Genomic DNA, 18,284 nt, shown 5'->3' on the forward strand with positions numbered 1-18,284 from the left:
AATCTGTACGATAACACAAAGGGCAGTGCCTTGCTATTTGAGGCTCGAGCCCGTTGCCTATGGACCAAACATACCGGAGCAAATATTCGCAACTAGATCAGGTATGCGTATGCTGCAGTAAAGATCCAGAGACCACTCAACACATCCTTATGGAATGTGACGGGATCCACCCAGTGAGAACCGTAGGTAACGTGCTACTCCCAGAAGCGCTTGCGATTAAAGTGGAAGTAAACATCAAGAAATCAGCCGTAGAGATAAGCCAGAGACGCTAAGAGTACTGTTGGAAAAAAAGCAGGGAAAAGATGGAAACGACCTGATCTCTTAAAATCATAGGTAAATTTTTGAAAAAGAAAACGATTAATGAGAGGTATACAAAAATGCTAGATAAAGAACATCTATAGTATTCGTGAATAAATCAAGCAGGCTAGGCGACTATTTGTCGTCGCGCCGTTTCAAATGAATGCCAATAAATCATCATCATCATCATCGACACCACGCACGTTCAGTGCGAACGCGGGGAAACGGGGAAACGCGTACGGCGTCAGCAGCAGCTCTGCGCGTTGCCTTGTTGGTGCTGCTACAATTTCTCTCTCTCTATCGCTCGCTAACATTTTTTCTCTCGCCTACGCATGCTCGGGACTGACGCTGCACGGACTGACGGTCGGCTTAAACAGCGCCGCTGTAAAAAATTGTGACGTTTATTATTGGCGAATGTCACGTAAGATTGATAGCACAGTGAGAACGTGAATCGGTGATTGAAGTTGAAACACGTGTATGAAATGGCGAATGCACGACGCACCTATGTGTTCGATGTTGAACTAAAAAGGTGGCGCTAGAGACTCACACTCTCGCCGCTCCCAATGGCGACGGCGTCTTCCACCGGTCCAGCTCCCAGATGCACGCTAGGGTGTATGGCATCCGTTTGCGGTCTTCCCATGTGGGCGCCCTCTCAGTACCAACTACTTCGTCAATCTCCAGTTGAACACGAGCCTGTACAGTGTCTGGCCGCGCGGCGAAGTTCAGCAGGTGCCAGTGAATCGCAGAAGTACTGCTGAAGGTGCCGCCCATGATCAAGTCCTTCACGCTTCCCACGAGAAATCTATCTGCAAAAAACAAGGAAGCTCATTCGTGGATTACTGTGGCCACCATAGCCATCACTGCATCGCGTGGTAATTCAAGTCTTTTGAGAGTTTAGTGGCTTTTTTGGAGGATTTGTCCACTGGGTTACACTTGATTATAATGTCAGCTGAGCCGTCAGTCAAGTTTTTAGATATTGAGGTGTACATACACTTCGGCCACATTTTTAATTTTTTTTATTTATCACATACTGCGGACCGAATACGGTCCAGGCAGGAGAGGCAAAATACAAAAAGGCAAAAATATTCGACCTTAAAAAAGAGACACCAGAAATGGACGATGCAAACTTATAGAAAACTGAACGAGATATTGCACGGATAAAAACGTCATAAAAAGAAAAGAAGCAACGCGCAACGTTAACAATATAGCACATAAGAGATAATGCATTCTGACTGTCGAAATCATTCATCAGGAGCAAGAAGGAGGGAATCATGCGGCAATCCATTCCAGTCTGCTATTATTTTGGGGAAAAATGAATACTTATAAACATCCGTGCGAGCAAAAATAGGTTCAATATAGTGTTGATGCCTATGACGGGAATTTTCAAATGATTGTGTAGTAGTGTACTCTTGGGGATCAATGCCTAGTTTCGAGAAATATAACCGGCTTAGAAACTTAATTCTAGTAATTCTTCTGCAGTCTTTTAAGCCTTCTAGCTTCGCCTCTTGCAACATAGTAGGAGGAGAGTCCCGGCGTTTATAGCGGTTATATATAAAACGAGCCGCTAATCTTAGATTTTTTTCTATCATTTCTATATCTACTGTTGTGTGAGGATCCCATACAATGTTTGCATAATCAAGCGAAGGTCTTACTATGGCTTTGTACGCCTTGTTTCTTAGTTCCTTTGATGATCTTCTTAATTTGTGTTTTAGAAAGCCTAATTTTTTACGAGCTCAAGAGCTTTGTTATCAATTTGCATGGTCCATTTAAGCCTGGATGTAATGGTAATTCCTAAATATTTATATTTTTCTACTTGTTTGATCATGTTACCGTTTATGTTATACGAAAACACCAGTTTGTTTCTTTTATTAGTAAGGTACCTCTGTACCGTTTTTTCAAGATTAATAATCATATCCCATTTAGCACACCATTCTGCCTGTTGCTTTGGATTCACATTCAACTCATGTTGGTCAGAAACAGAATTTATAGTTTTAAAAATGACACAGTCATCGGCAAACAATTTAACGGAGACAGTTGATTTGACAGCGTCTGATATATTGTTGATATAGAGGTTAAACAAGAACGCCCCTATCACAGATCCTTGGGGTGCTCCCGAGTAAACATCTAAATTTCTACAGCATGATTCGTCAACATCTACATATTGTTTTCTGTTAGTCAAATAAGATATAACCCAGTTGATTATTTCCGGAGGTATACCAATTGTTTTCATCTTTAGGATTAGTTTATTGTGAGACACCCTGTCGAATGCTTTGGAGAAGTCCAAAAATATTATGTCCACCCGACCATCCATATCTAGAACTTTAGCAAATTCTTTAATGGTTGCTACTAACTGCGTGTTAGTAGAAAAGCCCCATCGGAACCCATGCTGTGCATTGTGTATGATATTGTGCTTATCCAAGAAATTATTTAAATATTTCACCAAAATATGCTCCAAGACCTTGCAAGAAATACATGGAAGTGAAATAGGTCGATAATTACTAATTTCTATCGCGCTACCCTTCTTAAGAAGAGGAACAACACGAGCCAGGAGCCAATCTGTCTGTACTTTACCAGTTTCTAAGGACTTATTAAATAATATGAGGAGAAATATACCTATCAGCTGTGCATATCTTTTAAGAAAAATAGCAGGGAATTTTATCTGGACCTGTTGACTTCTTTGCGTGTAACCGTAAGAGTGTAACCCTCCAAGGATATGGACAGACCACCTGATTGATCTGTTGCGGGAGTGATATAACAATCGTTGTTCGGCTTTGAAAACACGCTTTGAAAGTGACAGTTAAACATTTGCGCTATTTGCCTGCTGTCTGTAACGATAGTGTTGGCCAACGCCGCGTCCTCGATTTGTCGATGGCCCTTGTTCCCGAAGAACTGCCAGAATATTCGTGGGCTTTCTGATGCAATACGCTCAAGTGTTTCAGTAAAATAACGTTCTCGGGACTCTCGCATTTTATACTCAAGGGTAGTTTTTAGTTCTTTAAGCACCTTATCGTCCGCGCACTTTAATTTCGTGCGACGCTTTAACCTACGTTTTATCTGGAGCAGCTCTCTGGTGATCCAAGGGCTCTCTGGACCAACCTTTTTTACTCTGTCTGGAATAAAGTTTTTTATAGAGTGGTGACACCACGATTTAAACTTGGTACATAGTACTTCAATATCATGATCACAAAAAGAGAAAAGACAGTCCTCTAAATAAAGCGCAATTTGCACATCATCCGCAGCAGAATAGTTTTTCACAACCACGGTTTTCGGTTTATGTGAACCCGCCCTTCGCGGGAAGATGCAAGTAAAATAAATAAGACTGTGATCTGAAATGCCATCGTGAACCTGCGTTACACAATCCTGAATGTGATTTGAGCAAAATACAAGGTCTAAAATTGAGGAGGTAGAATCTGTTACACGCGTTGGGACAAGGACCGTTTGCTTAAGGTTATATGCTTGCATTATGTCAAACAACACTTCAGAACTGTGGACCATCAAACGAGCCAGACTTCATTTCCAACCAGTTAATACAAGGAAGGTTAACATCTCCAGCAACAATTATATTCTGATCGCAGTATTTTTCTAAGTAATCATAGAGTTCTAACAAAAATTATGGTGCGGATCCTGATGGCCTGTAAACTCCCGTAATAATGACAGTGTTGCCGCTGAATTCAAATTTGCGAAAAATGCTTTCGTGACCGTTATTAACGCCTGGTAGGTGAAAGGATGGAAGTTTACTTTTTACAAGAACTGCAATACCACGTATGTCGAGTGTTTCTCACAAAGGAGAAATAGCAATAGTGCGATTTGATTCTGTGCACTCAAATGCTTATAAAAGAGGTGTGGTAGCCTCTGGGCAATGCAAAGTATAAAACAATATTTTGCCATAAGGCTGCGCTATGTTTAAACGTTCAGATCGAAGGCCAAGAAATAGCCAGTTCGCTGATAGGGTCACTGCTTTAATTGCTAAAAGAACTGTTCGCGAATAAGGATGACGTTCAAAACGCCAGATTGTCCCCAGTCCATGATAGGGCGATTCCAAAGTGTAAAAAGGCGAATGGTTGAAATAAAAAAAAATCTGTGACAAGACGAATTACACTGCAAGCCAAATGCAAAACTTTCTTCATTGCGACAAATAGTTATCTAAAACATTCCATTCAGCTGTGGATGAAGGTACGTTGTATAGAGCGAAAGGTTCATAAACACATGACTAAGGGAGCTTTTAAATAACTGCCAGCAGATACACAATTACCGAAATATAGTATAACAACATGCACGGTGTACGCATACACGGCAATTTGTAAACACAAGTACATTATCACAAGTCTAGGTAGTAGGGAAAACTATAGGTTGCGTGCACGACAGGGCCATTGCACGTGTAGGATAATGTGTAATCGAGACTTCAACTGTGGTTTGGATGAAACATTGGCTGACATTTCTTGCTCTGGCTAAGCACGAACTATTGTCGATTATACTATTGTCCAATAAACCTCTTTGATGCAAACTTGGGTTACTGGCTATGTGGCAGAAGTGTGTGCCGCTCCTTATCGAACGTAATTGGCCAGGCGCGCGGCACACTTTTCGGTCGTCTTCTTAGCCCCTCGAGTCCTCATAGCTTGAAGGTTGGCTTCTACGTGGCGTTGTCGCTGTTCGGGAGTTTCGTTAGCCCGCGCGTTTCTCATGGCCTCGGCATCAGCGTCTAGAGGGCGTTCCCTCCGTACAGGAGTTTCACTTGCACTGTTCCCGACATTTTCTCACACTGTCTGCTTCTGACTTCTGTCGTTTATCTACAATGTCAGGATCAGTAGACACTTAGTGACGTTGTCGTTTCAGCCGTAGTTATGCATTCCGTCGAGCCCGGCGCTCCGCGTCGAACAACACAGATTAACCTGTCGGCTCATCCATGGTCCATCTTCGAAGAACTGCGACACGATTTGTTCTAACGCCCTGCCTAACTATTTGTCAGACGCGGAGAACCAGCGCGCGGCGCTTCCCCCCACCGGCCGCAACTGCGGCCGAGCGTGCCTTCCTATTGGCTGCAACAGTGGTGGCGCGTACGCTCTGGTTGCTGTGCCATTCGAGGCAGGAGCGCGTCATTGGTAGCAGGTGGTTACTCTCCTCCAACGCGTGACGTAACAACTCCTTGCCTGCTCGTCCCTGCGCGGCGCTGCAGTTGGCTCTTCATAGTCGCGCAGCGCACAGACCGGCACACCACGGGTTTTTTCCGGATTGGAAGGCCAAGCGCTAGCGCACTAAAAATAACCACAAAAACCCGCATGGGCAAGAAGTCACTTAAGCATGCCGTCTTGTCGTTCCTTTGACATCAGCGCCCATTATAAGACATATGTTGGTAAATATCAGAAGCACGTCGCTGAACCATCATGACGGAGCGTAATACATCCACTGACTTACGTGCGCAAATTTATAACGTAGGACTGCTCTAAATTTAGTGGCACAATTTCATTGAAGAGTGTCGGTGCATGCAATTTTCCTAGAGTTTCGGTACTAATTTGTAATTAAATCTCTTTGAGCGGCTAACAGGACGCGGTGTACTGTTACTTTAGACCACAGCCCTTTCACTTTCATCCTCATTTTTTAAACACTTCCTGGAGACTGTTGGTAGCTCCAAGAATTTGAAAAATGAACCTTCCAGAAGCTAACGGACAGCACAATTCTCTTAGAGCAAGATCATTCGGAGAGGTGGATGCTAAAGCTCACAAAAATTAAACTGACTTATCTACACTTAAGGAAGAAATATATAACTACATTTTATGTATACCCTGCAGACAACATTGTAATTGACTATCTGAAGAATCACTTGTCGTGAGAACATATCTCCTTAGAATGAATTCTGGAGACGACTCAAGTTTTGTGAATCGCGCTACAGCGCATTTTTTCACATTATTTCTTGGCGCTTTTCGCAAAAGTGATGTGAAATGCAGAAAATGACAGAAATAAACATGCCTTGGAGTGATCTTAAATCTGACCTCAAATCATCAATCACAACATCTACTATAAAGTGTTCACAGTCAAACGCCTTATAACAACTTGTTCGGGACCACCCAAATTCTTCGTTACACTAGTCACTTCATTGTAACGTTCACAAACCGTATTACTCTTAATAGAGCAAGATAAATACGTTCAACAAAAGTAAACCTTTATTTAGAGCAATTTAAGAGGAGGAGGAGGAAACAACTTTATTTTGTTACAGAGTAATTTAAGAGAGACTTAATGAAATAAGTCTCCATTTTTCATTTCTCGGTGCACACTTTGGCTGAAAGATTGCTAATGGAGCAACGCAGTAGCGACAGTACATAAAGCTGCAGATCACGGAATGCTGCTACCGCGTCGCTTTCCGTCAAAGTTGTTGTTTGTTTACAGACTTCTCATTACTATTGCCGTAGTTAATATTCGCGTCCTTCCTGCCCCAGATGGCTTCGAAGGCGTCGTCGACTGTTAGCTAAGGTTAAGTCCTTACGTCGTCATCAACTGTGACGTATTTGCTACCATTCGCACCCACTTATGCGTAACAGCAATCAGCATTCGAGTTGAGCGATTCCTAGAGCAGCGCGGCAGGACCACATATACTTTGGCAAACTCGAGAAGTGTGTCGCTTGTGGTGCCGTAAACGCTAGCGCGCCTTAGTTAAGTCTGTGGAGTGTGGCGGTGGGACCGCTACATGGAATTCATTATAACGCAACAAATCAGCCTTTGGAGATTCCTCGTTTAATCAGTTGTACAGTCAAATTCGTTGTGGTCCTTGTTGCAAAGGCGTCCACAATGCATATCAAAGATATAAATTCGGTCGGGACATAATCAGTCCTTCGTTATGAAAGTTTTGTCGTTGCAGAAGCACTCGATTGTATATATTGCTTGGCAAAATAAACCGTAGAAGCAATGCATGCTCCGTACACGTATATCTTAAACATACGACTTACATTGGAACCTTTGATCACCCTCCAGTTCTGCCCTTTCTATCCTTTCAGTGTAGTATTTAATAAAGTCCTTGACTGGCTCCTCGTCCCACGTAGACTTGTAGTCCTCGATTTGTTTTCTGAAAAGAAAAATGTGTAAAAGAATTTCTCATTATAAGCTGATGCTGCGCTTTTTATAAAAAAAGACACAGCGCCACCGCTTAAATAAAATATGTCTCTAGGCTGTCACCGTGGCTCAATGTTAACAGGACATTAGGGATTTCGCATTTCTTCAAAAATATAGCAAATATAATGACCTCAAAAAGGCAGAGCAAGTGAAATTCCCGTCTACGCTGGTAATCTACTCTATGGTGCACTCTTTATTAGAAATATTGATAGAATTTATATATACACTCAATATTACACCTAGTACATCCGACATATCGCTATAATTTCTTGCAGTTCTCGGAATTTTGAACCTTCTTAGCGAACCTGATTGCATTTTTGCGGTATGCTTTATTTGCTTCATAATGCTACCACATTTGGATACCTGGCACACCAGATGATGGCTTGTCCGGTTTTGATGGCGCTACCAGCTAGTAAAATTTACTAGTATTAGCGCTGGCTCTGTGTCTTGCAGACCGGATGTGTCTTGCTGTTGACTTTCCCCAAGTAATTGGGATTTACTTGGCAATAACTATAGTGCGAATGCCACCTAGAATATTTCAATTGTTTAAAGTCCGCACAAGTCACTTTAGACTTTTCTGAGTTCCCTAGTCACCTCATCATTAATCAGTGTGGTGTAGAGGGACTACGTACTTGCGAAACAGGATCAAGAAATGGTACTGAAATTTATTCTTTCCTGTGGTCAACTGCGTTTACTGAAAAACTGAAAGATTCTCTCTATCTCATTTAAAGAATCTTAAACAAACGAGAAAAAAAACATCATTCGGCACACTTTTTCGCAGCTATAAGATTTCTGTTTTATGCCGCAACAGCGCAATCAATACAGGCACACGCTTGTGGAAAAACCTAATATATAGAACTTGGGGCGTTTTAGTTGCAGCAAACAAAACGAAGCTGGTTCCCGCATTTTAAGTTTTTAAGCATGAAATGCGTTGATCGCCCATTGTCGGTGACATTCAAGTGACCTTGCGCTAAAAGCCACAGCCGTTATCCGGGAACTCAAACGAGAACATTCGGACATAGATTGCGAGAATAAAACGAGATCATCCGGGAAACCAGTCAAAAGATAAGAAAATGCGGTCTCTGGCCCCCAACACTTTGTACAGGACCGCATTACATAGGCTAGTTAGTGTCCAAACAAGTTACAAAAAAAATATTGCTTCCGAGTTCTTCCTAATGCTTGTTTCAAAACTCACTCAAGCTTTAACTTCTAGTACGCTGAAGTTTTATTGGTCATTTACAATAAAGACGTTCAAAATAGCAGATACAGGCCAACATACATTAGATATTTTGGCGCTGATACAGGGTTGCCTGTGCTGTTTTGGACGCCAACGGACCACGAGTTCCGCGGCGCGTGTTTTGCGTCGCCTCGAGAGATGGCGCCACGCTGCGTCTTCTGGCGCAGCGTGGTCTGTTCGCGTCTTTCTTCTACAAGAAAAGCGCCTTCTGGCGCTTTTCTTGTAGCTGGGCAGGGCGCTCTGTCTCCGTGGCGTCTTTCGCAGCCTTTCATGCCACCTTCAGCCCTTCAGCCCGTTTTTTCTTTATTCTAGCTGGGCAGCGTCCATATAGACCAGTGTACAGTATGGCAGTGCTGCGCTGTGGTGTGGTGGGGTGTGCCGTTGGGAACATGCACTACACCCATTTTCAGATTGTTGCTAGCATTATCTCCAATCAATTTTCCTTGCCGGTAGCCATTTCATGCTTACATCTACTCTAGAGTACGGAAGAGCCAGCCATTTTTTACAATAATTTTCTGATGCAAGCGTCCATCTGGTATTTTTTTACGGTATTGATCCTAAACCAATGTACCGTGGACAATTATCAGTAGAGTTGTACATGTGGAGCTCTCAAGCAGAGAATCCGATCTCATCATCTGCAGCCTTCACTTATTGTGCATTCAATTATGTGTGCTTTTAATTAACGAACACACTTCGTACGGCTTGGCACTTATAGAGAGCTGTGATATAATGCGACCTCAGCTATCGGCTAATACATTGTTTAGGTAGTATGCGACGAACCAAAGTAGCCGATATGCTTTTCCTATTTATGGGGTATGCGTCCTCTCTCTCTCTTAGAGGACGCATACCCCATATATAGCAAAACATATCGGCTGCTTTGGTTCGTCACATACTACCAAACAATGTATTGCAATAGCCAATAGCTGAGGTTGCAATATATCACATATCTCCATAAATGCCAAGATGTACTAAATGTGTGCAATAATTGAACGCTTCCTAGGTTCAAAAAAGATGCAATACACGGATTGAAGATGCCCGTCAACATTGCACAAACCTGCCTTCAGTAATGCTTTTCCTCATTATTCCAAGAATGTCCGCCAAGTAACGCTGGTAAAAAAAACTAATCACAGAAACCAACAATATTACGACGCGGGGCTACGAAACGCACATTGCCCCAGGAAGGACCTGGACCGCCGTCCTGATCAAGAAACATCACACGACGCAGCAGCACCAAATCAACAACAGAATCGAACACACTCTGAATGAGCTGGTTCCTCACAAGAAAACCCTGCAGAGCCTCTACATCCTGAATGTATACAGTTCTCCGCGCGACACCCTCAAGGACTTGGACAAGTTCCTGAGAGAAGTGAAGAAAGTCACGAAGGGCCAAAGCTCCTTGTGGTGGTCGACTTTAACGCTCCACACGTGGCTTGGGGCTACCAATCAACCAACACAAAGGGCATGGACGTGCACAACGCGGCACAGCACCATCAACTGACGTTGTGGACCGATCCTCAAATACCAACTAGAATCGGCAACAGTGTCTCCAGAGACACCAGCCCAGACCTGACTTTCTCCACTGGATTAAAGCAAGTCGAGTGGTCGAGACTGGACGAGACCCTGGGCAGCGACCATCACACCAACCAGGCCGAAATCACGCACCACTAAACCCCCGTGAGATTAGGTCAGGCTAAAATTACGGACTGGCCCGCTTTCCGGAAATGTGAACACCCCAGAAGCCTAGAGGACATCGAGGAGTGGACCACGAACGTGATGGACTTGGTTACCAAGCACACAAAGACCATCCAACTAACTGCGGACCATCCTGAAGTCCACCCACACCTATTTCACCTCTGGGAGGCCAGGCTATGACTTTTGCAGAGATGGAAGAAGCAGGAGAGAAACCGCAAACTCAAGATCCGCATTGCCGCAGTCTCGCGGCAGGCGGAGGAGTATGCTGAAAAACTCGGACGTCAGAACTGGAATCAAGTGTGCGACCAATTACAGGGAACACTCAGCAACCGAAAGACCTGGGCCATTCTAAAGACCCTTCTGGTCGAAGACGGAATCAAAAAGTGTCACGGGGCAACACATACAATGACTTATACACAAATTACAGGGCACCGAGGAAGAAGTGCTCGAAGCCATCACCGGGAAATACCTCGGAGACGAACAACAACGAAAGAGGTCGCCAGTCATTCAACCGGAGTACCAGGAGGAACCCGATCCGCATCTAGACCAACCTTTCACCAAGTCGGAGATCGTGGCAGCCTTAAGAAATCTCACGAGAAACACGAGGGCCGGCCCGGATAATATTAACAAGACCCTCCCTAAGCTGGACGACGGGGCGACGGAGAGTTTACTAAAATATATCAATGAAAGCTGGGAGACCGGCAGTATACCGGCTTCCTGGATGCACGCGGACGTAGCGATGATCCCGAAACCGGCAAGCCCATCAAGCTACAAAACCTGCGCCCGATCTCTCTCACGTCGTGCCGGGAAAACTCTTCGAGCACATGGTCCACAATCGACTCTCGCCCTACCTGGAAGAACGGCGGCACCTGCGGAACACTATGTTCGGTTTTCGGCCTAACCTCTCCACCCAGGACATTCTACTTCAGCTAAAAGAAGTCATCGACGGCCTCAGCACACGCCACAAGAGTGTCATACTGGCACTCGACGTGAAGGGAGCCTTCGACAACGTCTCACACGAAGCAGCGCTGAACAGCCTACAGCATACCAACTGCGGACAGCGGACATACAACTACATCCGGGACTTCCTGACGGGTAGAACGGTGACCACAGGCCTGGGGAACCTCAGGACCGAGAAGTTCCAAATCCGCAGAAAGTAACACCCCCCCCCCCCGAGGTCGGTGATCTCCCCGTTGCTGTTCAATATAGGGATGAGGGGATTGCCGAACCTCTTGGAGAACATCAAGGGTATCCGTCACGCAATGTATGCAGACGACCTGACCATATGGACGAGCACGGGATCGGTGGGCGAACAACAAGATGCCCTGCAGGAAGCCATCGACATGACCAAGTACTATCTATACAGCTGCAGTTTTTCATGCGCACCGGAAAAGTCGGAGCTCCTGATCCTCAAAAGGAGGACAAGAGGGCGGCCTCCGCAGGAGACGCTGGACCCAACGTTGACCCTACATGGAGTCAACATACCCAAGGTGGACGTACTCCGTGTTCTGGGCCTCACTTTCCAGAAGGATGGTGCCGGTCTCGCCGCCATTAAAAAGCTGCAAGCGACAGTTACCCAAGTCGCGCACTTGGTGCGAAGAGTGACTAACAAAAAGCACGGCCTGAAAGAGCAGGACACAATCAGATTAATACAAGCCCTGATAATCAGCAGAGTGACTTATGGCACCCCGTACCTGGGTCTCAAGAACAGCGAGAGAGACAAATTCAACACCCTAATGCGAAAGACCTACAAGCTGGCACTGGGGCTTCCACCGAGGACGTCGATGGAGAAGCTACTCAGCCTGGGCATCCACAATACTTGGGAGGAACTAGCAGAGGCCCACAAGACGAGCCAGATAGAGCGACTCAAGCTCATCAGCACGGGCAGCGACACCCTAATAAGACTGGGCTGGCCAGCGGTGGCCAGCATCCGAGAAACATGCACCCTGAATACACCAGAGAAAGGAGGCGAGCGAGAGTGCAAGCTCTACGTAAGGCCTACGAAGGACCAAAACAAGAAGGCAGATACACCGACGCGGCAAAGTACAAGAACAGAGCGGCCCATGCTATCAGCGTGATCAACGGCCAAGGACAAGAGGTATCAGCGGCCTCGGTAAGCACACCAGACATCGACTGCGCGGAAGAAACGGCGATAGCCCTGGCGGCCACTACTGGCAAGCGAGGGGAAGATCACATAACAGTCATCACGGACTCACAAACAGCCTGTAGAAATTACCAAAAGGGCCGCATTTCCAAACAAGCCCTGAGCATCCTCGAAAAACTAGAAAATTTCCAAGAACTGTACATTGTCTGGGCCCCAGGACACGAGACCCTGGTGGGTAATGTAGCGGCTATCGCCGCTGCCCGAGATCACATTCTCCAGGCTATCCCACCGGGTTCACGAGCACCGGTAGACCAACATGATAGCGTCCAGAAAATATACGCCGATATCCTGAGTCATTACGGACTGGGTAGGAGGATCTACCCACCTCCGCATCCCAGGCTGACAAGAGAAGAGGCGCTGATCTTCCGCAAACTTCTAACCGGCACATTCCCACAGCACCCTGCTACACGCAATGTATCCTACGAACTATACTCACAGATGCGCCTGCTGCTCTGCGCCCAACACCCTCTACCACATGAAGCTGAACATTTCGACAGAATTACCTGTCTGGTTGGGAAAATTGATTAAGACTTAGAGATTGACTCCAACCAAATAAGGATATTTACTAGCCCGAGAAGGAGCCGAATTGGTTCCGAAACGTCGGGCTAGTAAATTTCCTTATTTGGTTGGAGTCAATCTATAAGCCACATGGTATGGGAATGTCGACAAAACCCATCGACACCACCCATCACCGGATCAAGCGTCGAGCAGTGGGAGGCCCAGCTTACAAGCCCGAGCCCTGAAGACCAGCATCACCTGGTGAGCAGGGCCAAGCTATCGGCCCAGGCCCACGGCATCCTGGACTAGGGATGCCGCCCAGCTCGGAAGATCTTACACCGTCTGCTCATTTCTCTAAATAAAGTTGATTCCACCTCCACATCTACAATACATATGAAAAATTCCCCATTTTGGGGACTTCAGTTACGAGGCCATGACGAAATTTCCTGCACACAGGACGTTACTACCGTAGCTGAGTGCCACATTTTTCTCATTGTGGCCAACATGAAGGAAGTAAATCGTGGAAAACAAAGCCTCCCGCCGAGGTGCTACTGCAGGTGGTGCTAAGTAAATGAAAGGCCGCATTCGTAACAACCTTCGGCGTTGGCGTTGACATTGCGATAGAAATTATTGACGGGAGAAACCATTGCGAAATTAACAATGGCGGCAGAGAGTACGGCGGTTTTGTTCTAAGATAGTGGAACCCTACCCTATACTGAAAAAAATATTTTTGATTCGTTGGTGTACCTGCAATAAACCAGAGCTCACTTGATGACCGCAGAAATAAAAGAAAGACAGTTGGCAGTGCTCTACACGTATGAACAATTGTTTTCAGCCGTTTTACGGTTTGTCAGAATGTGACACTACGTTGCCGGCCAGGGAGTTCACGAATACCAACCATTCAAAAAATTACTAAGCCCCTTGTTTATTGGCGTTTGCTTGTCCTAGATTGGCCCATCATTTAAGAAACTGCCCTTAATCTCCACTGCAAATGTATATGTATCATCTATATGTATGTTATCACCGGTAGAATGCAATGATTGTAAACTTTTCTTTTCAGCGACAGTGGTAAGCTCCCAGCCAGGATTTGGTAATGCCTGCCGTATGAATTCGAACCCAATTTTGTGAACAGCGAAGCTGTTTAAGCCAGCCGTAAGTTGTGGTGCGTATCAAGAAAATACCAAGAAAGAATTTAAACTAAACTTTCTTTCCGAGGCGGGATAACTCGCGTACCCACGGTCCCAAGGCGAGCGTCGTAATCATTAGGCCATGCAGCCACGCTTGCAGAGCATGCTTTTATGCGAACTATATGATTGCGTTCGAGCGTCGTCATCTTCGTCCACAGCTGGCATGTTCGTACGCTCGTGCTCTGCGAGGGGAAGAGGTTTTGCGCGCTATGAGAGCGAGAGAGAGAGACGCATTCATGGAGTGGGTCTGCTGGAACGTGTTGTCGGCATTGCAGCTCGGTTTCGATGTGGCAAGCTGCGCTATGCAACGCGCAGTGACGGCTGTAAACTCGAGACGCGCGAAAAGAAATTATCATCATCGTCATGAGGAATAAGATGAAAAGTTCGCACGCACTTGTGGAAAATGCTAGGCTACGATCGCCCAGCTTCGCTGTTTGAACCGTTGCGCAGCCGAGGGCAAGGTTAAGCGTTTTTTTCTTCTGTAACTGTCTTTCCTATGATCAGAGTCCCCTGTGAGTATTTCACCTAGATTGACAGGACTCCTTTGCAGACTGTAGAGGCTGACTGGCGATCCTGAATTCTTGTTCCATTGCGAGGCTATGAAGCCTCATTATCGTCTTATTCGCCAGCTCCGCTCTGGCGATGGGCGACTTGGGGGTCTGGCTGACTCCGTGACGTTGGCCGTCCAAGGTGTGGCCGTCGACTTCGGCAAGTTCGAGCGAGGCTCCTGGACTGGCTGCAGCCTCTCACGGCAGGATCGGGCACCCCAGAGAGGATCCCCCTTCTGCGGCAGACCGGCACTTTCGATTCTCCGCGGGACGATGAAGTTGCGACCAGGGCCCCTATTCACAAAAACTTTTTACGCTAGAATTATTTGTAAGAAGGAATTTTAGCCAATTCGGATGCCAGACATATCATTATCAACAAGGGCGGCCAACCAATGACAAAGCGAACTTACGAAATAAAAGCTTTGGCAATCATCAGCCTTATCAACATGTCAATATTCATCGTGTCCATACAACCTCTTATCAGGACCCTTTTCACAAGGACCCTATCGATCCTAATCGCCCTTACTAGACTTGATCCGATGCTTATGAACTCTTATCGGACATTATCAATCTTACCAAACTTGATCCGACCAGTATAAATTCAACCATTCAATCAATTCAATCATCAACCCTTATCGGTTGTTATCAACGTTATAGCCGACCCATATCAAACCACACCGATCATAATAAACCGTATCGAACTTGACGCGACCCTGATCAATTGTTATCGATCCTCATCAACCTTAGCAGAATTGATCCAACCAGTATAAGCCTTTATTGCTTTTCAGCACCTTATCCATCCGCCTCGAACCATCATCAACCGTTATCCGACTCATATAACCCCCTAATCACTCCTTATCATCCTTATAAACGCAGTGACTGTTTATGGCTGTGTTACGCGACGCGAAATGCATGATCCCTTAGTGATCCGTCGCATTTCGATTTCGGTCGATGAAGGAACGCCCCAAAGGAAGGCGCATCCCGCGACCACCGTAACGCATCGGGGATGTGGCGTGTTTGGGATTAAGTGTTGGCAAACCCAAATTTTTCGTGATGTCAACAAGGCTCTAAGTTAGCTCTAGATGTGGTTCTAGGGATGTGTTTTATCGCGGCGTCACCAAATATTTCGAGAAGGCCTTCATAGAAACTGTTCTTCATTGACATTTGTTTACTACTGCCAGTATAACACATTCAAATGGTTCAGATATATTCACTACTGGTAGGCGTGGGTGTTTAGCAGAGTAAGACAATCCGCTTCTGAGAATGGGGTAGTCAGTTTGATACTCACACCGCGAACGTTTTTGCTTTACAATTTGTTCAGTTTTTTTTCTTGATGGAATGCATCGTGTCACACGTTGACGGGGGGAGAGTGAGATTTCCTGGGTGAGTCGCCTAAGAATGCTTACGCATTAAAAAAGGAGCCCTAAATAAACACTGGTAAACACGCAGAAAAGCATGGTAAGCTGATAAATCCTTCTGGTGTTGTAAATGTTAGCTCTAAATAAAATGTTGCCGCGGTGGTATTGCCTTGTTTTTATTTGCCAATAAGATTCCGTTTTGGTTGTATGGCATACAGCCATAAACAGGCTGAAAACCCTGAATTTCATCTTAGCGCATAACAAAGCTCCAATTCAAACTTCAATTTTCGTAGAATAAATAGCATTGGAAATGCACTTTCCTATCCTACTCGAAAATGAACTCATAAAATGCAGAAACCCACCTAGACTGCGCCGTCTACACAATGTCAAACTGACCGTAAAAGTTGTTTTTATCTTACGTATCCCCGGCGCTAATATGAAATCAACCTTTTTCTTAATTCCTAATTGCGTGACACCGCTGACGTGGTCTTCACAGCTGCATCTCTCTTATGGCGAAGAATGAACCAGGGCCCCCAATCACAAAAACTTTATTTTGTGATTGGGGGCCCTGGTTCATTTATAGGTATTTCTTATATCATTTTCAATCATTGTTTAAGCTTCAGTAATACTCAAGCTTAAACATTGGTTGAAAAATCACCAGCCCTTCCCCCGCCGAGAAAATGGGGGCGAACGAAGCTTGTCGTGTGTATATCTGACCTTCGTGGTGACTTCCTTTGTCGCTCTCTTTCCGTCTCTCTCTCTCTGTCATTCTTTCCTTATCTCTCTCTGCTTTCTTACTCTCCCGCTCTCTCTCGTTCTCTGACCTTCGTGGTGACATTCTCTCTCTCTCTTTCACTTTCTCTCTATCTATCTCTCTTTCTTTCTTTTATTTCGTTCTCTTTTTTTGACTCTCCCTCCATTTCTTTATTTTTCTCTCTCTCGCTTGCTTTATATTTCTCTCTCTTTCTTCCTCTCCTTCTCTCTTTGTCGTCCCTAGTATGAGCCAATGAGCTTGGACCCTTTCTGAATATCACCAGGATTGGCAGAAGTTATCTGCTAGGCACACGAAAGAACCGTTGGTTGGTAGAGGTATATAGCTTCGCTATAAAAGATCGTCTTACAAGGCGCAGAAAAATAAACGTTGCCATGGCGTTACTGGCTTACCTAATAAAGTCTGTATACTTGTTCATAAGAGCACAAACTTTGCCAGTTCTAGTGAACGGCAAGCGCTGCAATACTCTCCGGAGCAGGGCTGGTGTCGTCTCGAACTGTTGGCCCATGAATAAGGGAACGGCCAGCTTGCCCAGAACTTGCGTCATACGCTGTAGGGTGCCGCCTGCGCGGTACAGTGTCGGCGGGAAAAACAATGAGGCAACGCTGGCGACCACACAGGGCATGATGTACTGGCGAACTGATGTTGGCTGGCCATTGGTTTCCTCTAATTGTTTCATCAACCCCTGCAACGGGACCTGTGAAGATGCATGTGAAGAGAAAATTCACTGAGAAACCTCGTCAGTAAGAAAAAAAAAAGTCACAGGCCTGCGCGGCACATGCAGCACAGTCACACTGTAAGCTGGTGGAGCGGCTCAAGAGTGTGATGTAGAGGTTTCGGTTCCGAAACCAACAAATTCTGCATCCAGGGGGCACTGTTTGTAACTACGCCCGCCTATATAAAGAGCTGTGTACGCTAATAAAGTGCTCTTGGCCTCGGTACCCATCTGCGTCTGCGTGACTTGTTCGGCCGCCGCCCGGCGTGCCCCCGCATTTCCCGCGTACCTGTCGTGGCATCCATGGCCGCCACGCCGACACAACAAATGACCCAATTCACGTGCAAAATGGCCAGAAGACTGTTTTGCACGTGAAGTCACTTCAGACGCTGTCATGACCTTCTCGTCTGCAGTGTTCAGTAGAGAAGCGTTTCCCACACGCATAGTAACGGACAATGCTCCACAATTTAAGTCGCAACAGTTTGAAACATTTCTAGCAGAGCGACGAATTAAGCGTCTATGTTCCTCTAATTACTACCCGCAAGCCAATGCAGAGGTCGAGCGGTTTAACAGGACGTTAAAGGAACAAATTCAGCTGTATCATCTTGAACGCCGTCCGTTCAAAAAAGCCATCACATATTTCTTAGGCATATACAGGTTTACTGCACAGGCAATGACAGTATTATATCCTGATAGACTATTACACAGTAGACAA

The 18,284-nt window shown here is 45.6% G+C and overlaps 2 protein-coding genes across 8 annotated transcripts in view; both read right to left on the bottom strand.

The window, feature by feature from the left end:
- LOC119458466 (cytochrome P450 2C15-like) overlaps positions 1-18,284 on the bottom strand; it is a 419,645-nt gene that overhangs the window by 170,882 nt on the left and 230,479 nt on the right. The gene's annotated exons all lie outside the window — the stretch shown is intronic.
- The window catches only part of LOC119458469 (cytochrome P450 2B19-like), a 261,264-nt gene that overhangs the window by 12,492 nt on the left and 230,488 nt on the right, over positions 1-18,284 (bottom strand). The window contains exons 6-8 of one of the 3 annotated variants that reach the window (XM_049671229.1): positions 17,247-17,551; positions 7,236-7,351; positions 845-1,103 (exon numbers count right to left, since the gene is read on the bottom strand). The exons of 1 other annotated variant lie outside the window; for it this stretch is intronic. In XM_049671229.1, coding sequence (XP_049527186.1) covers positions 845-1,103; positions 7,236-7,351; positions 17,247-17,551 — 680 coding nt within the window. The remainder of the gene's footprint in view (positions 1-844; positions 1,104-7,235; positions 7,352-17,246; positions 17,552-18,284) is intronic. One more of the 3 variants, XM_049671230.1, reaches the window with a different exon arrangement.

Source organism: Dermacentor silvarum, chromosome 7 (genome assembly GCF_013339745.2).
Source record: "Dermacentor silvarum isolate Dsil-2018 chromosome 7, BIME_Dsil_1.4, whole genome shotgun sequence".
Taxonomy (NCBI): Eukaryota; Metazoa; Arthropoda; class Arachnida; order Ixodida; family Ixodidae; genus Dermacentor; species Dermacentor silvarum.